Here is a 25,565-nt window from a genome sequence, read left to right on the forward strand (position 1 = left end):
GACTCTTTGGTTTGATACTTTCCATTAAAATACATGTAAAGAGCTTGTGTGGTTTTGTTATATTTAGCAGCTTTCCCTGTTCTAAATGTTCTTCCAAAGACTGCCCTTGGTATCACTGAAAGTAAGAGGAAGTGCTTTGAGAGTTGTATTCAGTTGTTGGAAGCAATTATTAAGCATTTGTACAATGCTAAAAGGATGGAGACAGGTGGAGAGCTTTGTAAGCTAATGAGATAACCAAATGCAGAGAAGATCTATCCTTTATGGAGAAATACCAAGTAGGATGGTCAGAGTGGCGCAAGTCATAAGTGCCTAGCACCGATTCAGATCTGTTCTGGCTTCCTGGCGTGAAAGCTTGTTGGGTTCAGGCTGAAGGATTCTCCTTGCACCTGCTCTTTAGGCCTGGTGTTCTTGGGGAAGATGACTTGTTCCTGGCAGAGGCTGCCAAAAAACAAAGTAGCCCTGAACTTCTTTTATCTCAATCTAGACTAGCAGTTGGAATGGGGTTTTGACCCCATTTTTCCTTGAATGATGATGGCACGCGTGATCACCTCTGGTGTTTTTCCTAGGACAGCTGAGACATTATAGACCTTCCTCTAAGACCCTGAGCAAGTGGAGGTTTGCATGTCCCTTTCTCCCTGGAATAAGTGTAATTCCACTTCCAAAACATAAATCTATTGCCTGGTGTAGCTTAGGCTTTAATGCTGGATGTTATAATTGTTAATTCAGTATTGTTTGTATGGCCTGATCGATTCCTCCCTTCTATTAGAGAGTGATTACAAGCTAACGAGTTTTCTTCTTTTCATTAATGAGTGGAAATCACAAGTGATGAATGACCCTTGGACATGTCCTTTTCAAGAACTACTCCAGAAGAGACCTCCTGGAATGGCTGATGTTGGCGCTCTGCCTTGCGCTCTCTTTCCCGTCTCCCCTCTGTCCTCTCGTTTGCCATCACAAAGTGGACAAAAGTTGCAGGTTTTGTATGAGATAAAAGGTTCACCAAATTCACCTTGGGGTTTTGACAAAAATAGAATGAACAGCCATTGTGTGGAGAAAATACTGAAGTATTTTGCCTTGTTTAAACAAATCTATCTGTTCGGAAACAAAAATGTTTCTATCCTTTCCATCAGCATCTGTTGTGTATTGTGAAATACCTGCCATACCACAAATTTCAAGCCCCAGTTGTGAGTGAGGCAAATCTTCATCATCCTGGCTGGTTGCTGAAGCCTGAAATATGCAGTGATTGCAGTGAAGGTCCATAATGGAGAGAGCCTCTAAATGAAGAGCCCTGTCTAGCTGATCCACTGACATCTTAAAATCTTGTTCCATATGTGGCGTTATGCGAATTTGCCACCTCAGGTTACTATGTCTGTCCTGTTTTCCTTTTCACAGGTAGAGTCACCCCAGAACAGCTCAGCTCGTACATCCAGCTTTTCAAAAATAATTTCAAAGCTCTGGAGAACCACTGTGGTCTTCTACAGCTTGTGCTGGCCGCGGTCCAGACTTTGAAACACCCACAGAATTCCAAATGGGACAACTTCCTAGCATTTGAGAGACTACTTCTGCAGGTACATATTTTGTGAATTTATTTGACTTGAGTAATATTTTTATTTGAAATCCCATTGGATTCTGTAGTTTGTATTTTGTATAATGAAGAACGATGGATATCTTTTTAAAAAATTGTTCCTAACCAGAGCCACTAAGCCTGGGGGCACCAGACCTAAATGCTGCCTAAAGGGCAAAGATGCTACCAGCACCACTCTGCATATGGCACTACATTTCCTTTGGCTTGCCCATTCCAACCTCAGTCTCCCTAGGACTCTAAGCTGTCTCTCTTTCTTAACCCTAACCCTAGCCCTAACCAGAGCCACTAAGCACAGGCTCATCAGGCCTAGTGCTGTCCAAAAAGCAAAGATTGCCCTAGAACCAGTCAGCATATCCTGCTGTATTGTAGTTTTATTTTTATGTAGTTTTTATGCCTATACTAAATTTCAAGATGATATGACTTTCAGCAGTGGCTAGAATTGCTTTTATGTTAAATTGTTAGTAATATTGCCCCTCTCAAGGTCATACAGTGAATCAAACTTTTTTTTTTTTTTTTAAAATACTGTGTCAGGGTAAATCATGGGTAGTTCACAGCGTGAGTGAAAGTGTAGTTGGCAATTCCATCACAAGAGTGAGGTTGCTCTCACTCACAGCTGTCGCCTGCCCTCAGCTTTTCCCACCAGCAGCTTCTTTACAGCATCCTGTTGGTGGCCGCAGTGCTGTTGACATACCATTTTGTATCGTACTTGGATCTCTCTCAGGAAATCAAGAGTTAGTGGCTTTTTTGAATTCTATCCTACTAACTTTTGGAGAAGTACCAAATAAAGGAGGCATTTTGTAAGAACCTAACAGAGTTAATTTCTGCTGAAATTAAGGAAAAAAGGAACATTTTTGTCTATGCTGCCTCTATAGACGCTGTGGGTTTTTTTAAGACAAATCATTTTTTTTTTCCAAAATCCTAGTATAAGGCTTCACAAGGTAACATGTAATGTTGAAGTAACTACTGTTAAAAGTCACTTCTAGTGCTAAACTTCCACGTTACATAAAGTCAGCCTTGAGTGAGTGAAGCGTATAGTGTGTAGGCCACAGCTAATAGTCTTCCAGTAAGAATTGTCTTTGTCTAGATGTCAAAAACAAACCATCAGTCCAACCCTCCTCATGTTTTGCAGCAACAGAATATAGTCTTTGAGAAGACGTAGCCTATGCAGATGCTCTAACTTTGTTGTGAATAAATGTTTTGATATATTTGGTGATGGGTGGAATGATAAAAACCAAGCATTTAGTAGTAGTAACTGCTTGTCTGCATTAATTTAGAGAATTGTCTTCCTTGAGCTGAAATACTTTTGATAATACATGGCGATTTCTTTAAGAAAAATCATACCTCAGGTAAAATAAATCATTGTAGCCATTCTTTTTGCTTGAACTGTAGACATGGGATTGAGAGGAATTCCTGGACTTCAGCCCGTAGTTTCCCTGTCTGCTTGCAGTGATTCACATATAGTTCTTCTCAGAAGCTGGTTAAATTCCATCTTAAAACCAGTTAGGCCTCAGAATCAAAATAAAGCTGCAAGCTCAGCATTGTTTCAACAACAACAGACAGCTGCCTGTAAAAGCTATGCCTTAAATCAGCAGGGAGTGGAAAAACAGAGGTAAGAAACAGCCAAACTTTTAAAATATATATTTCATAAAAAAAAGTACAACAAGCGCTCTTATAATCATAACATGTGGCTTTGGATTATACCCACTGCCTTCCACTCATCTTATTAAGGTAGGATATGTTAGCCAAAGCAAACTTTCTGTGCCAACATGTATAACTGCTGCTTAAGCACATACTCATTTTCAGTAGTTCAAGCAACAATTATTTTGAATTACATGATCCATAAAACGTGTACTTTTACTGACTCTATTTTGAAGACAGTCTGAGTTGCATTATCTATTTTTGAGCACGTGGTTTGTCTCTGATCTGTTCATGGGCTTCTAGGGAGAGCAAAGTGCCAAGAGACTCAAAGCTTCCAAGATATTTTTATTTAGGATTTTGTAGGCAGAATGCTTGGTACTAAATTTCATGTCATGGTGTTCCATTCCAGCATGACTACTGAGAAATTCTTTAGTAGAGTTGTTGTCATGCTTCAGTTATTTTAAAATACTAAATAAATCTTTTTAAAAAATTAATATAAGTTCTGTTTCAACATGCAAGTAACAGTGTGACTGTCTCATTGAAACTTTAATGAAAATGACCACCCTTTTTGAAAGGTCTATTGGGAGAAATATTGTTAGACAGTGGTCAAGGTAGGAGCTCTAGATTTTGCGCTGATGGATGCCAGGTTTCAGATGATGCCGAAGAAAACCAGTTCAAACCACTGGTGTCAGGGTTCTAAGATTCCCCAAAGACACAAATCTGCCTCGTTTTGGACTTTCTCTCATTGCTGAATCTTTCTGATTGGTCACATGATTCTGTGCTTAGTCTATTGCAGGCTTTTTGGAAAAAACATACCACTGACACTAAGTCTTTAATCAAACTCTTGTACTGAATCACCTCTTCCATTTTTCTTCTCTTCTTTATTCTACACTACTCTCAGTTGATTTTCCAGATACTGAATTCTAAAAATAACCTAAACAGAACGTAGCCTGCTTCTAGTGTTTTATCATAATTAAAGATTAAATATCTTTCCTTAGGCTTGTGATATCCCAGGTTTTCAACAACTCTAATAAGAAAGAGTTTGGTTTTGGCCAGAAGTCCAGCCGTCTCTTCTTAAGTGAATGATGGCCTCCTAGCAAAATCCCATGGTTAATGGGAGTGTGGTCTTGACTCAAAGGGAAAGAGGATTATGTCCTGAGCTAGAAGTAAAACATCAGGGTGATCCATCTTGTCTACCATAGGATTTTTCAGTGGTCCACTGCCCTGCCTTTTTACATGACAACTTCTGCTATTGAGAAGTTTCAAATATGTTGTCGTTATGAATTAAAACATTATACCCTATTAACCAAGGAAAGAACCTCCCCCATCCTCTTTTCCTTCTATTGAGGTCCTTTTTCCTTTTCTGCAGTTCCGACTATCCATAAAAGAGATAGGTAGGAAGAGGAACACAAGATAAGTGCTGCAGCAGGCAGTCTCTGACACTCCAGTTATCCCCATGTAAGTGCCTTGTTTTTGTTTTACTGAGGATCTAAAGCTTAGGGAAGGTTCTAGGAGAGAAGCTAAAAAGCAGTGTTGTCATTCACAGTGTGCTCTGTTCAGCTGTTGAAGCACCACTCCGTTCTCCCTGAAATTATGAGTTTCTGTGGAGGTTTATTAGGCTGCAGTGGCTCATGAGATACAAAACGCGGGAGGAGTAAAAGCTATTGCTCAGAAATTCCTTGATTTTAGCGTTAAGTGTTACCCCTCAGAGTTGGCTGCATTCTTCAGACACAATCTCGCTCTAAAGATTTAAGAGGACACACTGAGCAGTATTCCACGTTGTAAATAGTCCCATCCATTTCAGTTCCAAGGTCAAGGATTTTCATTGCAAACAAGTTTGTCAGACTGTTTTTTGAAATAATCTACGGAGAACTTAAAATATATTTCTCCCCAGAGAAAACAGACATTTTCCAAACAATTTAGAACTCTGCTATTGTACTTTGGAATGAGATAGAAGAGGGGGATTTAATTTGATCACAAATTTCTATAGGTTATGATAAGCAAAGATATTTTGTCATGACAGAAATTTTACTCTTAGTATTATCATTTCTACATGGCCACAAGTTCTGCCGACAGTTTTATCAATTGGCACTGCCTGGTAGTAAAAGGTTTGTTGCAGGTAATTATGTGCTGCATTTTTTTTTTTTAATACAAATCTTTCCACTAAACTGAGTGGATTTTAAATGCCAGTTCCTATATGTATTGTGTTTTTCTGATTTGTATTCCCACAGTAGATATATCGATGTCGATGTCGTCTTTTCATTACTTATAATAACTGATAATAACTCAATATGAAAGAAAAATTTCTTATGCAGCGCTACTGCTATTTTTGATCTATTTCTCACAAACAACTCATACTTTATTAACATGCAGGGTGTTTTGCACAAGAGATGCTGAAAGCAAACAGCTGTTTTGACTGAAAAGGAAAAGAAGGGTGTTTCCACTTTAGAATGAGGTCATTTTTTTTAAAGAGTCTGGGCTAAACTTCATTTTAAAATTATAAATGTAAAAACGTTAAATTTTTGCATTGACAAAAACAAGGAAGTATTAAATATTACTAAGTTCATTGAGGTTAGCTCTTCATTTAAAAATCACGAACTGATGTTGAGCCTTAGTACCATATGCTCTCAAAGGTAACGGGAATTAGGTGTCATGTTTAAAAGCAAGACATTGCTCACAACTTTGTAGTTTGAAAACCACAGAGTGGGCAAGGGACTGTGTTGTTTTGGTTAGGATCATACCTAGCTGAGAGCCTTGCAGCTTTCACCTGCCGTTTGAATTCTCATACTTCATAAACTCTAGGATGTGTCCAAGCTTTTGCTCCCTGGGTGTCACCCGCTATCTGTGGCCGGTGCCGCGGCCGGTGCTAATGGCCATCCCCCAAGCAGCATCTCCCAACTTGAAATGTCATTACTGAGTTTGGAAATAACCTGGACTGATTTATCCCTCTGATACGGATGAGGATTTGAGCTCCTGTTCAACCTGTATGTCCCCGTGCTATGTTACTTACGCTTTTTTTTTTTTTTGTGCTTTTAGGCTAACTCAAGGACGGATAGAAAGGCACTGCTAGATAGGTAGATTTACACTGTCTACTTAGGGTTACAAATACCTTAGCAAGGAATGGTTAGATCCTACAAGATATATCTATTTATCAAGTCATTACACTGTAGGGTTTATTTATTTATTATTGAAGGATGACCTTTTTAAAATTTTATGTATTCTATTACCATTTTTTCATAGCTGTGCTTTATGTCAGGAAGAATGTAATATTTTAGCAGTAGTATCTATAATTTTTAGTGGCAATACCAGAAAAATATAGGTCAAATGCTCTGTTGGAAGCTGTGTATCTGTATTTACAGAGAGCTCTTGAGATTACACTATTTTCATTTTAAAAGTTTCAAATCTTTTAACTTAGTTTTATTGTCTTAATTTTTAGCAACATAAATTTTATCAGAAGTTGGATTTTTTTTTTTGTCCTTAGTGTCTTGAGAAACAGAAAATACAGATATGTTTTTAAGAAAAACAGAAATTTCATGCCAGATGGTCATTCCAATGTTTTTATTTTTCTGTTGGCGGAAAGTGGATATGAGGTTAATAAAATGACATCATTCTTACTCTTATGAATATTATCGTGCCAACTCAGAGAAAAAAAAAAAGTGGAAAAAACTGTAATATATCTTAGTATGTTACACTGCAGTTAGTGTTTCAGCAGTAAGATTCAGTAATTTGGGTGTTGATAACTGTTCTGTCCTGCACTGTTGTTCGTTACTATCTTTTATAAATGCAGGATATGCACAACTCATGACTTAATCAAAGATGGCCATATTATTTACTTGCATTTCTGGAGACTGCAAGTAAGTGTTGTATGTATGTATGTAAGTGTTGCTCACATACACTTGTGCGCACGCACAGGAGAACAGGAGCCTGTGCCAGGAAATTTGGGAACTGTCTTGCAGCCGCTTTCTGTGCGCAGAACTCACGGGAGCTTTCAGGCTTTGCGACAGGGTACAGTTCTGAGCAGTCACGTTATTGGCTCCAAACCAGTACAGAGCAAAACCTTAAGTGTAGGCCTCAGGGCTGCTGAAGCAAGCAGTTTAATACAAAGCAGTGAGGAAATACAGCTTTTGGTTTATTTGCTCTGTTAGTGAAGAGAATAATTCATAGTTCAGCTGTGCTGGAAGCCTTTTTCCTTTATTTGAAGTCGTGGGCCCTTCATTGTTGTTATTTATATTGCTTTAGTCTACATGTAATTTATAATTGTGTTGCTCATCTCAGTGCAATAAATTGTCTTTTTGGTGGCCTGGCATCAATAAATGCTTTTTAAAATGATATTGCAACAGTGCTTGGAAAGAGGACCCATGATGTAAGTTGTCTATAATTAAAGAGGTTAGTAAAAACAAACAAACAGAAAATGCTGATACTAGATTAGTCAGCTTTCATTGTAAGCCTACATACAGAATGGATGATTCCTGTCTGGGCAGGAATCCTGCATGCTGCCTTACTGATTGCAGAGGTCGTCCTCTGGAATTTGGTACTTTTGATGAGATTGCAAGCTTGGGTGCTGATATGGATTCTGTCTTGCATAAAGCTAGAGAGTGAACAGAGTTGTCAAATGTAATGTGGTGGTGGTCAGTTCCAAAGAGAACATAGTCCAGCAGCACTCACCTGATGAAACTTCCAAAATTTTTATGGAAATTTCTTCTATTTGTTATGCTCATTCCATTTAAATATGAGTAGCATCTTTCCAGAATATGTAAACTGGTGTGTGTTCTGCCTTTATTCCTGTGTTATTTTTAACTTTCCAAATATTTATTCTGTAGAAATTCTATATAGCTACAGCAGTACATGTAAAACAGGGCTCTAAATTCATAGACATGACTGTTTTGGGTGCATTTGGTTTTGTACATCGAACTTGGTATTCTGTAGAGGAGCTTGGTATTTAGAATCTATATTCCCTGTTTTCCAGTGAGCTCACTTATATACAGTTTCTAAGCTTTAGAACTTAGAATTAATTGCAGAATTAAGACTCCAACTGGTTTTTCTCAGGAGATATAGATAGGTAGGTATAGATGTAAAAATAAACATTTCTGGTCAAACTGATATTCTGTAAGTAGACATACAACTTGACAGACAACTTTGAAAGCAAAATAAAAGTAAGAACCATTTTAACATTAAGCAACCTCTCTTAGAGTAAGTATAAGCCATTTTTGATGCAATTTATTAATCTGCTTAAGGAAATCTATTGTAAGAATCTCTAACACTGACTGGCAAAAGGTTAAACTATCTTAAGTGGGGTTATAGTATCACATGGGGTGTATATTATTATAATATCACATGGGAAAGATTCCTGTCAAAGAAACATGTTTGTATTTGGTCTGGAAAACTGTGCAGTTTAACAATTGCAGCTCTCACTTAAAAAGCAAAAATAATCCTCCCTCATCTTCTGAAAGAGCAAATGTTTTGCATCCAGACAAGAGTCACGAAGAGCCTCTAAAATGAACACTTAATAAAGAAATGGTTGTCTCGAGTGAATAAATATCCACATCGGGAAAGTTTAAAAAGCCTTGTGGGAAGAAGAGGCTAAACAAATTAAGTCAATGGGAACTGTTAAATTAATGTTCTGTGTACAAAAGCAAAACACCTGGTGTTAACTAATAGAACCCTAACGTATAAATGACCTATGGGAATTGTTTCTTTAAAAAAAAAAAAGAAAAGAAAAGAAAAAAGGTGAATCGGTGAACAGTCTTTTTTTTTCTTGTCATTTTCTTTTAAGCTACATGTTGAAGTTACATGGCAATTGGTATCTATTTAGCTGTCGTTCTGAAAGGACAGCAATAATGTTCAATTCTGTATGAACGTTTGTCACTTGAGATAGCTGGAGCCATTCATCAGCTCTATGGAATGTCTGTTAAGAGCTGCAAGTCTGTCTATCACTTGCAATTTTTCCCCTCTGTGATTTTTTTTCCTTTCTTTTTGTTTGCCTGAAAATGTAATATTAACTGTTTATGTGCTGTAGAAGATGACATTAACCAGACTGAAATATGGTCACATTTACTCTATGTAAGTGTATGTGGAGGTGTCACAAAAAAAGCATAATACTAACAGTTTACTGAATGAGTTGCCATTTACTGTAAGTGTTTAATCATGCTCCAAAAGGCAAAGGTTCTGTCGTGTACGGCCAGTTAGCATTTGCTTTGCTGTGTGTATTGCTCCACTAATATTGAGTCGGGTGCTATTCAGTTTGAGTTAGTGGCAGAGTTTGCTTTCCAATCTCTAACTTCTTAAAGAGGTTGTTGCCATCCTCACTAAATAATTAATATTTTTGTTTTTCTTTGTTATTATTTGCACAAGTCAGGCTGTGTAATGAAAAGAATTTTTAAAAATCTTCCAAAAACATAAGAGATGGCTCCAATGCACTGGACAGATATCTTGAGTGATTAACCAATAGATAAATGGCATGTATACATTTCAGATCTAGCAAAGTGGAAGATTCAAACGTTCTTGGCAGAAGCTTCTTATATATTGATGGCAGCTATAAGTAATACCTTTTTAGATGTGGCATTTGTGGTTGCATGTAAGCAAAAGCCAACCCTTAGTCCTTTTTTTGCCTGTTAGGAACAGAAATCTTGTTAGGAAACACCCATCCAACCTCCTGATGGCTGTTTTAATTTGACAAGATTTTGCTGAATATTGAACCCAAAGGATAGTATTGTAGTGTTTAGTCTCTACTAATAAGTTCATTAATATGATGTTAAGGATGTGTTACTAGATAGGCAAAGTGGTTTATGAACACGGATTAGAAGGTAGGTGATTCAGTGTGTACATTAGCGCTTGTTCCATTTGGGTCTCTATGATACCCAGTATTTTTGATGAAATGATTTGTTGGGTGTGTGTTTGGATGCTTTCATTCAAGATGGTTTACTCATCTTGTCGTAGTCCAGGTTAGAAAAACGGGCTTTGAAAATGACTTACTGGCTTCTTAGCTAAGTCTTAGTTAAGTCTTAGTATAGACTCGAAGAGAGATTGCACTTACCTTTGGTTTTTGTCTGCTTTCACTAATTGTACTGTAGTCTGTTAAAGAAATGAACATTGTCTTATTTTGTTTGTTTACAGTGTAGGTGTACGCTGGTCCTGTTGTAATAATAATGAGGTCAACACCAGAGTGCCTAGCATCTTGCTGGTAGGATATAGCTCCTAGGAACTGCTTATCATCACTTGCATTAGCACAGAGCAGCAAATTATCTATCAAATCTCAGGTCTGCAGACCAGCCTGATAGTGCCAGCACTGCATCTGTCTGGTTTTGAGAGTGATTATATTAGCCTGTGGCATACTGCACATGTGTAGAGATACACACCTGTGCTCACTAAGCTGCTTCTCCCCCGTCTGGGTTGTCTGGGCTAAGTCGACCCCAGTCTGGAAAATGAATGGTTGCATTAGCACAGTAGAGCCTGCTTGTAGACCTGGCCTCTTCGTTTGTGTCCTATATCCCACAGAACATGGCTAAGGGATTTCTCACCCAGCAACAAACCAAGTGTTGAGTCTTCACACGTCTGTGCAAGCACGGCCTTATGGCCGCTGCCTTGGATTCACAGCTCCTGTCAACCTCATTCATTGGTCATAAAGTTCTTTGACCTGATGGAAGATTGAGGTGGTTTTGGTTTTCAATGAGCTTTCTGGTCAGCCAAGATTGTGGTGATCTAGGACTTACCTTCCTTTCTTAAGAACTTTTTCCTGGTGAAGTTGAATCTGGAGAGAATTAGAGATCTCTTTAAATTTTTGTATTGTTCCTTGCTGTGGATTCAGTGAGGAAGGTTTAAAAAAAAAAAAAACAGTTAAAAGGTAGAGCAAGAAAGAGTAGCTCATGTTTGAAGGTAGTATGCTGACTCAGCCAACAAAATGTCCATGGAATTTTACCGCTGTGGTAGGCCACAGAGAATAACTTTTAGAAACAAATCTGGCAAATCTACCTGGTGGAGATGACTAGTTACCTCTGCTTCCCCCTTGGAACGAGTAAAGAATTAGGATTTAATCAATCAGAGGATTTACTGCTCCTCTGCTTGTGCATGATGTGGAATGAACAAATGTTTCAGTTCTAGCAGGTGCTTCCTACATTTCCCTGTGGAGATCCTGTGATTTCTTGTAAAATGGAGAGAGACTTCTAGTGTTTTTTTCTTAGACTTCCCCAGTTTATTCCTCTTCAGCAAAGTTGCTGTTGTTACCATGGATTTTCTGTATGGATTTTGCAGAGCTATGCAGGTGCCTCCTTTAAAACCCTCATGTTCCAGCCTGGTTCCTGGCACAAGGGCACTAGTGTCAGGGTGCTGTAGCTCAGGCAAAAGTGGCTTTGTGCTAAAGGTGGCCCTTGGGCTCCCAGCTCTGCGCAGAGCATCACGGGGCTGACATGAAGGTACATTAAGACACATGGCTGCTTCCTCTTCACTCACCTTCTCCACCAGCAAGAAGGTACCTGGGAATACTTCTGTGTATAAGTGACCTGCCTAGTCTGGGGCTGCTCTAGCAGCCTTTTCTCTGTGCTGCTCTTTTATGTAGCTGCAGGAGAGCTCTGCTAAATCAGGAATGCAGCAGGATAGCGTGGAAAGGGGCCTTTCTCTGTGGAGGTGCTCGTTGCCCCTTCGGCCGCTCTCCCCTGCGTTTGCCTTTGCACACATCACCTTTAAAGAAAGTAACTGCAGCTCCTTCTGTGCCTTTGAACAAGTAGGATATGGTTTGGGGAGCAATCCAAAGCTGTTCCAGCAAGTCCCACTGCCGGCAGAAGCGGAGGGCACCGCTGTAGCAGAACCTCACACGCTGCACCCAGAATGCAGAAATGCAATGGCATTCATTAGCTGAGTCAGTGCAGTGACTGAACTTGGACTGCTAATGGGAAATGTTTTATAATTTTGTGGCAGGTTAAAACATATGGTCGCAGTTACAGTAAATTCATGGCTTAGTTCATTCAGCAGAGGTGTGTGGTTGATGTAGGTTTGTCCTTCAGGATGCTAAAAGGTAGGAAATGGATCAGTAGTGAAGGATAGTCTGTCTGGGACTGTCATTGAGGAAGGGAGAAATTTCAAAATCTTTTTTTAACTAGAGCATTAGTAAGACAAGGAGAAGAGGCAATGTGCCAGAGAATAAAAAAACTCTCCAAATATAACTTAATTTAATCCATCAGCTATCTTTTAGTATTCCTTCTCTATCCATCACCAAGTCTGGAGAAGGTAAAGTAGCTGTTAAACTGTATGCAGAAAAGCATTCACATATCCAATTGTGTTAAATCCAAAGGTTCATCAGACTTGCCATCCTTCAGTAGTGTTGCCTTTTCTTAAGAGAGAAGAAATCTTGTTTTGTTAAGGTAAGGAATATTTTCTATATGTCTTTTGAAACATCTCCGGTTCTCTTTGAATCTTTTGAAGTAGCGTCCTTCTGCAGCAGAGGAGCAAAGATAATCCAGGGAGTTCAAGGAGATGTAAATGCTGCGTTAGATGAGGTTATCAAAATTGTTTACTATAGCTGTGAAATGTCTCTGCTCACAGTATTTGTTTTTCTACTGTATAGTACCAGAGTGTGGTTAAAGTAAAACCTCCTAAAAGGCAGCTGACATGAGTTCTCTACTGGCTGCTTATTAACAGATACTTGGACAATTTGTATGGAATTTTTTTACTTGCTTGGTTTATACTAGTTTTTTTGGTTTTGAAATTGCATGTTTTTTTGCATGGTTTTGAAATTGCATTTTAAAAAATATTTAATAAAAATTATTTATTCTTCTCATACCTGAAGATGCTTAAAGGAAAAGAAAAACTCATGCAAAATAATAATAATTCCAAAAAAACCCTAAATTTCTTGGGATCATGTAACCATTACCAGAAATTAAAGTCTTTATATCTTTAATGGACAGAAGCCTTAGTTGGACTGAAATCTCACAATTGTAAATATATGTCACAGAGAAATACATTTTAAAATATGTTATTGTGCCAAAGCCAAGTGAAGAACTCTTAATTTCTTACTTATATTAAACTTGCCTCTCTCCTGTCTAGATTTTTCCCTAATCTGTAAGTGGATTTCATGTTGTTTCTGAAATTATCCCAGAAAATACTCCATTCTCAAGAAGTCAATACACAACAGTCAAACACCCTGGTAGGTGTTTTTAGGTAGCGTCGTTTCTATCTTCACCATCTACCTTTTCTCCACTGTGTCTTGGTGAGAGGTTAACTTTTGTCAGCAGTATTGGAAAATAGATACTTTTCCTCTATCCCCTATTAAAAATATATATATATATATGTTGAATATACCTACTGTAGCGGGCAACATATCTATCTTTTCTTCATATTTGCATCTTTTCACTGCATCTACAGGCTTTTGTCCCTTTGTTTGCTTCAGAGATTGAATGTACTGAGGATGTGTGTTAACATTTAATTGGTAAGGGGCTGAATGCGTGTGTTGGCAATAAACAAGCATGCCAGGAAACCACCCTGCAATTCAGGGGACACAACAGGGAGAATTTTACTAGCAGGACACAGATTTTGGACTTTGGTTCAGATTTCATCCAATTTAATGACATCTGCACATATGAAAGTTTACTGTATGAATTTAGCGTGTGTAAGCCTATCAGTTTGAACTCCAAATGTTGGTAGCATCTGAAAATGGTTTGGCTGCATCTGTGAAATGGTTTCCTGGAGTATGATAGTGTGCCTTTGTGTTTTATCCTTAGCCTGAAAAGATCTCTTTTAGAAATAGTTGCCACTGGAAAATGAAAGATTTCTTTACTGCCTGATGAATGGAGTTAGATAGCTAGGGATAAGCCTGGAGTTGTATGCCCTTTGTCACGCTGTTCCCGTTCCGTAAGTCCGGGAGGTTACTCAGCTCCGAAACACTAATTAGTAAAGTACTCTGGCTGGGCACTAGTTATCTTGTCCTTTTCCTGCATCTGCTCTTCATAAATTTTTATATATTCAGAAATATGAAAAGTGAAAAAATGAAATATTTAGAGGCAGAGGACATCTTCAAATCTGTCAAATATTTTCAGTAAGTAGTGGCACAGGAACTGATTTTCATATATGAAAATACACCAGTTAAACTGCTGTCTTGCAGAAGGAGTAACATGTTTGATGCAGATGGGCTCTGGAAAGAGGATGAAAACAGCAACTCGTGGATGACCAGGTGACCTGTTTTTCTGTCGAGAAGAACTAAAAATAATTTGCATATTTTTTGTTTTTGAAATATTTTCATGTCATGTTGGTGTGATTACTGGCACATATTGTATTGATTAGACTTTATTGTCGCATTATTCTCTCACATTCAAGAGCCATATGTGCTTCACATCTGGTGAACATTCAAGGGCCTTTTGAAAAACATTGCCTCATTTTTGTTCTTAAAAACGCATATGACAAATGCGATGTTTCTGCATCTGCTTCTGCTGTTGGCTGCAAGCAGAACGCACTAGTCTGTGCCTCCCATCCAGTTACAAAGACACCAAAGGTAACATAATACATTTTCTGCTAGCCAGAGTGGTTAGTTGCCTGACTGGGGGACTTTCTTGCTTCTGAGAACAACCATGCTTTTTTGTTCTGTTGAAATCACAGTGGATTATACAGAACATACTCCTCTTTCTTGCCACTTTCATTAGACTAACACGTAAAGAAGAAGGTGGGAAGAAAAGCATGCATTTTCAAGAACCAAGATGAACCATCTATTTTTCCCCATTTATATATGCTAAAGCGTAATCTTGCTTTTGAGGAGGGTGCGACTTAAAAACTGCTACTATGATATTCAATATTAAAAGGCATAAACAAGCAACTTCAAATGTTATGGGGGAAAAAAAAAACTTCCCCTAGAAATCTGACTGTACAGTTCTAGTTTGGTACATGTGTGACTGCATGACCATACTTCGTGATGATGATGTTGCAGTTATTGTGAAGCTGTCATGGTGTGAAATACACCCATTCTGTGCTACATCTGTTTAGAATACATGGTTCTCCGTACCAAATCAGTCGCATGCAAAGGAGATTGCAGTGCACTTTTCACACATTATTTATTATGTAGGGCTGAGTTAAAAATCACGATTAGCATCTTCTTACATTTCACCCTTAGGTGCATATAAAATAAAATCTCATTTGGGGGTACCTGAAGCCAAACTCAAACCTAAAACATGTTTAGTTGGGCTTAGAATGAAGGAGAAAATACTCTCCTGACTCAATAATGAACTGCATTTCTCTTTTGGGACTTGACTTTTGACACAGAGAGAAGGCCAAAATAAAAAACAGAGTGAGTGAGGGCCCCGACTTAAACCTGCTTTTAATTAGGCCTTGTAAAGAAGCTTTTCTGCTAAAACTCTCAGGTTGAAGAGTTCATGCACAAAACCTCCCTGTGGCTCATGTACAGCCAAACTGGGGACATTTAAATACACATTTTTGCATATTTTTAACAAGAAAAAAAAATGCGTGAGAGAGAGAAGAAAATGTCAGCATTTTTTGTTTAATGCAGTTTTTACTAGACCGCTGCTTTTCCAGTTATCTTCTTTATTTTGCTGTGTGTTTCAGTGTAAGACTTAATGTCAATACAAGATGTTTTGATATTAACAAACATGAAAACTAGGTTGCTTTGGTTTCCCTTTTTTCTAATTGCACATAAATCTGACCTAGTTCAGCTGGACACAGTTACAGAGCATTGGAAATGTAATACACATCTCAAATCAGAATCCTTGTGCCAAGGCAAAGGTCAAAGTAATTTTCTTGTTTGTTTGTTTTTAAAGGGATTAAATGAATGTAATTTTACCACAAGGAAACTGATGATGCCAGTTGCCTAAGTATAGCTTTTAAGTTCACATTTAAATAGGAGTAGGCAAGCCCCTGATAAAGGGGTAGCAGGAATTATTTCTAAGGTAATTTTCGTTATGTAAGCCCTCTGCAGAATAACGTACTATTATCAATCCCAGACAAAAACTTATATCACACTAAAAATAAAGCTACGGCTTCAGTGACAGGCTGTAAACAAAAAGGGGTGGGATAAACTTAGCAGCAGTGTAATGCTAAGGAAAAATAAATAATTCCCGTTCGCTTGAAAGTGGCAAAGGTCCAACTCCTGAAACATCATCAATCATCCTTGATGACTAGATGAGATCATAAACAGAATGAGGAAAAATAAACTTTAATTTAACTTAAATTGTGATTGGTGCAGTAAAAATTAACTCTAAGCCCCCACTTTTTTCTTCTTCCAAAACAACTTTTTGAAGTGCAGTCCTTCCCAGCTTTTCCCCACCCATTCCCAAGCTTCCAAGTTTTCTTCACTGTTGGAGATGTCATCCTTTATCCTTCCATGCCTGTTCATTGTGTGCTTTTAGGTGTTTTATTGCTTTTGCATTTCTACCAAATACTCTTTTTAAATGTAGTATTCATATTATAAATACTGCCTATCACATTATTTATAATCTTACAATTTGCCAGGCTGTCCACAGAATAGCCTATGTCCATCATGGAAGACGGAGAAGTAAAGGACAATATACCAGCCAGGAAAGCTATTCCAACAAAACTCTACTGTGGAAAATCTTCCTGAGTAAAATAAGAAAACTTCTTGTACAGTTCTCACATCTCTAAATCTCATTAGCAGCACAACACATACTTTATAGAACAGTCCTGTACCGTCTTGAAAATTGACCTGATATTTCAGTTTCTGCACAGAACATTCAGTGTTCTCCCTTGATAATTTTTAGAGTGTTTCTGTATCTTTTGAGAGATAGAGATGTGTTCCTCATCAGCTGATAGCTTCGTATTGGGGAAAGTTCTGTGAAGTTAGCCATTTGGTAGGAGAAGTAGCAAAACTCCACCAGCAGTGTGAAATCTTGATGTTGTGGAATCAGCTTTGAGCTGGCATCTTTGGAGCATCTTTATTTAAAACATAAGCAGCATGTCACAAGCATTGCAATCATGCAGTAGTCATTACTCATTATTTGAGAAACGGCAATCAGCAGGGCACTTTTGTAGTTTTAGATCATTTGTTTAAATTCAGTACCTGAAAAAATGAGTTGTTATAGCCTGTTCAATGGTACATATGAAATAAATTGAGAATATCAGTCTGGCACTTAGGGGTCTAATTGATGCCAAATTGGCAGAGATTGAGCAGGAAGGGATCTTGGTATACCCCCTAACCTCTGGAGCTTTTGCATACTTACTTTATCAGTTGTGTAGATAAGGGCTTTGGCTTAACAGTGCTGTCAATCTGGCCCTTTCTTTAAGATGAAAATGCTGAATTTAATTACGTAGCTGTTGGTCTGGGTTCAGCTGTCTCCTGTGATACCAGGTGTTTAAAGTGAACCTCTGTTGGAAATTAGCATGCATTATTGCTGAGTGTTGGGAACAAACTATGTGAGTGATGTTTTAGATAGATAGTGAGAAGTTTTATTTTAAAAAAAGCGTAAATACTGAGCTGGAATTGCTCTGGTTATTTACCACTAAATGGTGAATTGATTATTCTGATTTTATTTATATAATATGATGATTTGGGGAAACTTAATATGTACTGAATTCAATTTCGGTCAACATACAGAGATGCCACATTATTTCATGTGGGAAGAACTTTGTAAGTTGAGAACTTGTGTTTTTGGAGGAATGCCTTCAGAGGCTCACTGCTGGTAGCAGCTTACAGTGTAGGAGGGATGCAGCCAATTTCTTGTTTTTTTGTTTTAATTTATACATGTTGATTTCCTGGCTGTGTTGGCAAGGCACTTGGCGTTTCAGTCCTCTAAATATTTTCCATGAATGTTGAGAGATGCAAAGAGCTTAAAAAAAGAGGATGAGAAATGTGCTGTGGAGAGATGCTTATTCTTTTATAAGTGATCCTATTTTTGACAGAAAGGGGGGACATATGTGTGTTTTTGAGACACATGTTAATAGATGTGGGGATTTTAGCAGTGGTTTGAGAGGCCCTTTCTGGTGGTCTGTGTATGCATGTTTGGGTATGACAGCAATAGGCTTTGTGTGAGAGGGCAGTAGTGCTGCCTTGCGCTGAGGCCGGATGGATCCGTTAGGGCCAAAGTGCGATTGACAAGACAGATCATAAAGGTTAAGCATAATATGTAGTTCTGGGGTGCGTTGTTTCAATTCCATTTTCATGAAGTTACCCCATACATTTCTAAATTGAGTTAGGTATTGAGAATTAAAGACCTTTTCTTCTGGGTTCATGGTATTTTTCAATGAGATTTGTAGCCAATGAAACATGACCTCCTTTAAGGATGAAACCTAGCTTAGTGATCCTTTAGGCTCAATTCTGGGTTACTTTTCAATTTGCTGAATAATAGCTTTCTTTGCAGCAAAAAAGTTCTAAGACGATAACAGGACTGTACTGATCCAGAGGAGACCTGACTGCTGCCCAAAGCTGGCACAAGTTCAGCTGACACTTAGATACAGGTTTCAGGATACAGGGCTTGTCTGGACATCCCACTGGTCTCAAAAAGTTCTCAAATGAAGAAATGACATTTTCACTGTTTCAGTGTTGCCATCACCAAAGTTGTCGTTGTGTCATATTCATATTCATGGTTATCTCTTCACTCTTTGAAGAGAACAGCATGAGCCAACTCTTAGAGCCAGAGTTTTGTAACTGTTGTTAGATCTCAGTTATCTCTCATTATTACCATTCTTATGTGCAATTTGATGTGAGATTTTTTCCCCTTCTTAACTGGATTTTGATAGCTCTGCACCAAAAGTTAGTGAATCCATATATTTCTCATCATTTGGCAGATAATGGTATGTTCTGCAAGATTAGATGATGAGTAATAAGGGAAACTTTCAAGCATCTCCCATGAATTTAGCCTTTCAGGTCAAATGCAAGATGCTTTTGTTGTTTTTTGTTTCCAGATTTGGTTTATTTCTAGAAGTTAAGCAAGCTGTTCTTTAGTAACAATAAGAATTGGGGATTGCTGATAGATTTCAGAAAATTCTTCTGATTAACAATTCTCCTTTTAGCAGCAGCAAATACATCTTCCTGCACATCCTTCAGTGTATTCATGTGTATACCAAAAGATCGTGAGTTTTTAGTGATCACTAAAATAGTTAAATAATCAGTCATTCTCCTTTTTTCCTTTGTGGTCCTCAGGGAAATAAGTACTGGGAAAAATATTCCATCAGCTGGTTCCCCTACAGAAATGAAGAATATGAATTACTGCTCTTAGGGAAACATACGGTCTTTTCCGCTCAATGGACTGGTTTGAGTGTCAAAATCTGGCAAAGAAATTTAGTTGGTTTTACCCTAAGGGAGTGAAAACCATTGAAGATGGGGAATATAATCCAAGTAGCTTCATTTTCCTTTTCTAGGAAAATGTAATGCTCCTTCCAAGGATCACCTAAGCACAAGGAAAGTTTAGCTGAATATAAGAAAACTGTTGCACTTTAATGTATATGTTTGCCTTTATTGGCTAATGCAGTGTTCTTACAGTCTATGCAGATCAGCTTCCATTTCAGACATGAAGTATGTAGTGACTTCTGTTTTTTTCTATGGGGAATTTAATTTGTCCCAGAAACATCTGGTTTATGTAAATGAGTGAGGAATTCTGCACGTTAGATGATTGCAAAATAGTATTCGTGGCCATTGCGTTAGTAAATTCAGCTACATTTTGTAAAAATAAACATTTGCACTTCTGGAAATGCGGTCCGTTTTTCTGGGTTTGATTTTTTTTTTAATGAGCATGTTTTCCTGTGAATTAAAAATGAGAGCGCGGGTGAAAGCGGCGTGTTCATACCGGTAATTTAGCAGTGTTTTTATTATGTTCGGATAATTGCTGCAGCCGGGTGGAATGCGGTGCTGATGGCCACTTTGCGCGGCGCGCAGCGGCCTGGTGGCGGCCGCCCTCCCTGCGGCGCTGCAACACTGCCATCTTCCGGGCCCACAGCGGCACGGGAAGGCTGCGCGTGGAAGGGGCCCCTGGAGATCACCTAGTCCAAGCAGATGTCCCTGCTCCAGCAGGGACACGTGGAGCACGTGGCACGGGGTCGCATGCAGGCGGGTTTGGAAGGCCTCCAGAGAAGGCCGCGCTGCGGCCTAGCAGAGCCTGCGTGTCCGCGAGCCAGCGTGCTGGGGCGCCGCGCGCTCCGTCGCTGTCCACGCACGGGTGTGGAATCCGCTCTGTGCGGAATACACAGGAGTATTTTGGAGAAAAAAGTGTGGTGGGGATTCAGGCTGGGCAGTGAATGATGATTTCGTTTCTCTCCTGTGCTGCTTTTGCATTTTTAATAACAGATATAAGTCCGGTGATACAATATATCAAGGCAACAGAGCGCTCATTGGCTTCCTGCCAGACCAAGTGTAGAGCGTTTTTTTTTTTTTTTCTTTTGTGTAAAGCTAATAATTCACTTTAATAAATTCATAGTGCTAATAAGCATGGAGAAAACAGCTTTTTGTGTCAAAGCTTAATTTTTTTTGTCTGCCTCGGACCTGATCTTGTTTTATTAAAGTGATTTTGGTGGCATTTCTGTTGCATATTTTCTGATGTGAGAAACAAATCAAAACCTACTTATCGCATGAATCATTGTTAAAGTCAGCAGTAGTCCTCTGTGTAAAATCTACCAGTAAAAGCTGGGAGGATGGGGGATTAAACCTGGAGCACATTAAATTAGTTCCAGTCTATCCAGAGCAGGCTCTGTGTTGCTTGCTTAGGCAGGCAAAACGGAAACAGGCAGTTTATAACAAGGCTGGTTTAAAAACTGTGGGGTTCATTTGAAAAAGATTTATATCCCCCACTTATATAAACATTACAAATGTGAGCTGCAAGCGGGAGGCAAATCTTTATCGAAATCTCTTTAAGAGCTTTTTCATTGTGAATAAAATGGGCAGCATGTACTCTTGTTTGAAGATTCGCCAATATTTGCACAATAATCTCTTCTCAAGGCTCTTACTAATTAAAATACAGCTCGGTGTCATGCAGCAAGACCACCAACCAGTAATTTGTTTGGGTCAGACAGAAGTGGTGGTGACTGAGGTGGTGGAGGGAAACTGCTCAGGCAACGGGACAAAGGTTGTCCCGAGACTAGTGTAGTTATTCCTTTTATTTGTAGTGCTTATTCCAAAAAGTGGTTGATTTTTGAAGAGCAAATAGCTGCCTAGATTTATCATTCTCTCCCCCGGCCCTTTGAGTGTGCATTTTTTTAAACAATCGTGTGGTTTTTGTGATCTCTGCTAGGACCAACAGAACAGTCTGCTAGCAAGGTCTGAATGTTTTTGCTAGTAAAAGTAGGAAAGCAGTCTGGAATGTGAGGGTCCTCGCTGAAGGTTGGGACAACTTCTGGCATTGTAACACTGGCGAGTAACTTAACATGCTGATGTTGTTCTGCAAGTTTATTTTTAAAAGGATTAAATATGAATTAGTGTAGCAAATATCTATTTTTATTTTTAATAATACACATTTTAAGCCACCTCCAGCTGTTTTAATGCCATTTTACTTTGCTTATTTAGCATACATGTTGTAAGAGTTTTCCAGATCCTGGATTTAACTGAAAGTGCTTCTCATATATCATTTTGATGTTAATAAACAGTGTCTAAAAGAGCCTTGTAATATTACTAGCCTGCCTTCCAAAATAGGATCAACGTCTCAGATAAATGACTTAAAGTATTTTGTGAATTGTAATATGTAACCAAGATCCTCTGGATTCTCTCATCCAAGATACAGTTTCTTATGCCTCTGCCTTTTTGCTGCTAATCTCTCTCTGTATGGAATATCACTTATGCCCTAATTGTGGTGCAGTCTGATTCTCTCGTCCTGAAAATGGATTGAAATGTGGCTTGTTAGAAAATCGGGAGCTTTCTTTAGTGTGGAGGTGCGAGGTGAAGAATTTTCAAGTAGTTGCCAAAAAAGAAATTAATATTATCTGTTATTGCAGCGGTAAGTGCACTGTGTGCAGCGAAGGTTGGGAGCTCTCAGCCCCTGCGGCGTGGGGAGCCGAGTGAGCACAAGAGAATCTACATTGGGTGCTGCCATTTCCCTCCCGCGAGGCGACTGTGCAGTAGAGACCGGTGCAAAGCGACCCCCTTGTGCCGGCCTTGGGGAAGAAGCTGGGTAGAAGAGCAGCTCCCGAGGCCGTCCTGCGGGGAGCCGGACCACGCGCGGGGTTACAGCTGCCTCGGAGCTCGCTGCGGTCCCGAGGCCTTGCGGCTTTGGTCGCCTACCACAAGTCGAGGGTGGGGAAGTGAAAATAAAAATCATCTTGGTGCCTTGGAATCTAGTGTACGCAACTGAAGTGATTTTTTAATGTCAAGCAAAAAGCTGTTTGGTTCTTTATTTTAGTATTATGAAGTAATTGTAACTTGTAAAGGAAATTTGGGAAAATTGTGAAGGAATTGTGAGTGTTATCAGTCTGCACATTTTGGTGTTCTCCTGGAAAAGAAAATTAAATAATTAGTTTAAAGGTAGTTTATGATAGGTGCAGGTTTGCCCTTTAAGGCTCGTTATTGTTGTTGTTTTTTAAGTCTCTTTTGCTTTGTTTTTGTGTTGTTGTTCTTGTTGTTAAAATGAGGTAAAATAAATATTTCCTGAGATCTTCAAACTGAAACTTAAAAATCTTTTTCTGTATGAAGCTGCTAGGAGACATTTATAAAAGTAACCAGAAACTTCTGAAGTCCTTAAATGTTTGGGATGACATACGTGATTTAACTGTTTTTAGATATTGGGACCAGATGTCCCGTGTTCCCGCTGGCTCCCCCTGCACAAGGGCGATATCCAGGGCTCCTTGTGCTGACTCAGGCACTTGGGCTGCGCGGGAGGGAGGCCCCGGGGGGCAGCAAGCCAGGATGGGGGGCAGCAAGCCGGGGTGGGGGGCAGCAAGCCGGGGTGGGGGGCAGCAAGCCAGGATGGGGGGCAGCAAGCCGGGGTGGGGGGCAGCAAGCTGGGGTGGGGGGCAGCAAGCCGGGCCGGCTCTTCCCATTACAGCTGCTCGCCTTGGAGCTGGGGAGGAGGCACGGGATGTCCCTCGGAAGCGGCCTGCGACTGTCCTGTGAAAGGAGCCTCTGGAGGGGCAGCCTCAGCAGCAGGAGCGGAGCGAGGAGCTGGCCCTGGGCCCGCCTCAGCCTCCATCCTACATGGGATGGAGGGGAACGGGGTGATGGTGGGTGCTGAAGGAGGCAGGGGTGCGGGCCGAGCTGCCTGGCGCGGCCGCGAAGCAGGGCCTGGATGCTCTTCCTGAAAAGCGACGTGCTAAAAGGCTGTAACGTTCCCAAGCGCAGGGCCTGCTCACCACCGCGTCACTGCTGGCGTCGGAGGTTCCTCTCCAGTTAGCTGGAAAAACAAGATATGTGTTCGGTGAGCTTTGCTTTAAGAGGAGGAGAACCCTTAGGGCAAGATTTCCAGCATGAGACAAGATGAAGGGTAGGATTTTGGAGGACCTTCGCTATAGGACCAAAAAAGATTAAAATCATTCTTCTACCTATGCCTGTGTTTCAATTGGCATTTTAATTTGATGTAATCAGTTGTTGTTGTAGCTGCTCTTTTCACACGTTAACAGGGGAAAAGATATATAATGATGCTGGATTATCACTGCTCTTTCTGCCATCTGCTCTTCTCGGAGAGGCGATAATTTGATTGCTTTTTAATGACGGTGGAAGACTGGATAAGGAAATTAGGTCTTTAACTTGATATACTGTTGTGCAAAATTAGATGTTGCTGTGTACTTACAGTTGTGTTATTTTCCATACTCTGATAAAATGTGTCTTTGCATACTGAGATGTAAAATATTTGTCCTTCAAAGTTAGCAGCTGATTTTCATTTGCATCTGCAAAATGCCCTAAAAGTGATCCAGCATTATGTGACCACCTGGATCCTGTATAATAACTCTCAAGTTTCTTGGCTTTTATGAATTTCAGATCCAAAAATGTTGGTAAGTTCCAATGGTTTGGGGCAAGTATGTTTATCTAAGGACAGAAGGTGGCTGGTTTTGATAAGCAGGAATAAACAAGAGCTCCAATGGCAGCAAGAAAACATTTTTTTCAAAAGAAACAGGAGTGGCCTCCAAGCCTCTCTCGTTTTCTACCTCTTTAGAGGTGATTTTTTTCCTATTTTACTTTTGTTCTAGGAGATCTAATTTTTCTGTTTCTGATACCCGTGGCCACTATGGGCAGTCACATCACCAAAAGTCTGGAGGCATCCCTGCAGCCCTGAGGAGTTTATGGGACATGTGAAATTAAGCTGGTAAAGGTGTGAAAGATTATACAAAGAACGAGAGACTGAAAAGAAATAGAACGGCCTCAAAAGACAAGGATCCACAGGAATCTCATGGCGTTTTCCCATCTTCTTTCTGAACCAGTGTAAAACTTCAGCACCACAAACAAGCTTTGGCAAGGGCTTGCCCAGCTCAGTGAACTGCATGAAGAACTACCTCCTTCAGTTTGCTTTTTCAAACGGGCCGGCCCTTAGTTCTTGTGTTGAGACGGAGTGAGCACTCGATCCCTACCTGCCTCCTCCAGCCCCCTCGTGATCTTACAGACCTCCCTTGCATTCCCTCTGAGTCATCTCTTTTCCAGCCTGAAGAGTCCTGGCTAGTGAGTTAAGCAGGAATTCACGGTCTTTATTTGTCACATCTTTTTCAGGAACTGGTTTCCAGGGTAGAATCTCCTCATTCTGCAGAAAGTGGCCTGCCCTGTTGAATGACTAATCTGGTTGCACTATATTTTTATGCTTTTTATTTGTTTTGTATTCCTGGGATTCTTGTCACTTACTTTGTACAGACTGAAAACTTTCTCCTTGTTCTGTTCAAAGCTGCTGTGAGTTTTAACCCCTCAGAATACCACATTATTCCTCTGTGGTATATTGAAGCCCAACCATCTTCTGGCACTTTTCCCAGTGTTCCAAGACTCACAAAAACAAATAAACAAAAGCCCTCAAAAATTCCCTGGAAAACAATCCTGATATGCATCCTTTCCAGAGATCTTTCTCTGATACCTGTTTTGTATTCAGTCCTTTTTCATTCTCCTGGCAGAGTTTTTTGCTGTGCTGATTCATATTTATAGTGAACATGTCTGTAAAAGTCATCATAACTAAAAGGTTTTGACTGAGCAGGTTGGAAGCACTCCCTTTTTAACTTATCATGAGTCTCTTATGTCAGACATGTAGTAATTTAAGTAAAATTGTCCTTATCCTTGCAGAGCTTGCCCAATAAAATCCAGACTTATTATTTTTCTTTTTTTCAAGCATCCTGTTGCTGATGGGCCCCTATGAACCCATTAAAATATCTTAATATAGCTGTAAACTTGCAAAGTTTCCAAAGAGCGAGAGGAGAACCTGGACCTTGTGATGTAATGATACGTGGCCAGACAGCATAACTCGTTAAAATTAGGTGATTTCTGAACTGTGGAAGATTAGGTACTCGTGTGATT

At 39.6% G+C, this 25,565-nt stretch overlaps 1 protein-coding gene across 1 annotated transcript in view; it reads left to right on the top strand.

Moving 5' to 3' along the window:
• Window positions 1-25,565, top strand: part of SCFD2 (sec1 family domain containing 2) — a 179,356-nt gene that overhangs the window by 45,760 nt on the left and 108,031 nt on the right. Inside the window, exon 4 of the mRNA XM_088524794.1 lies at window positions 1,390-1,565. Coding sequence (XP_088380920.1) covers window positions 1,390-1,565 — 176 coding nt within the window. The remainder of the gene's footprint in view (window positions 1-1,389; window positions 1,566-25,565) is intronic.

The sequence above is a fragment of the Tinamus guttatus genome, unplaced genomic scaffold, assembly GCF_059628265.1.
Source record: "Tinamus guttatus ecotype Peru unplaced genomic scaffold, ASM5962826v1 Tinamus_guttatus_pri_ptg000213l, whole genome shotgun sequence".
NCBI classification, from domain to species: domain Eukaryota; kingdom Metazoa; phylum Chordata; class Aves; order Tinamiformes; family Tinamidae; genus Tinamus; species Tinamus guttatus.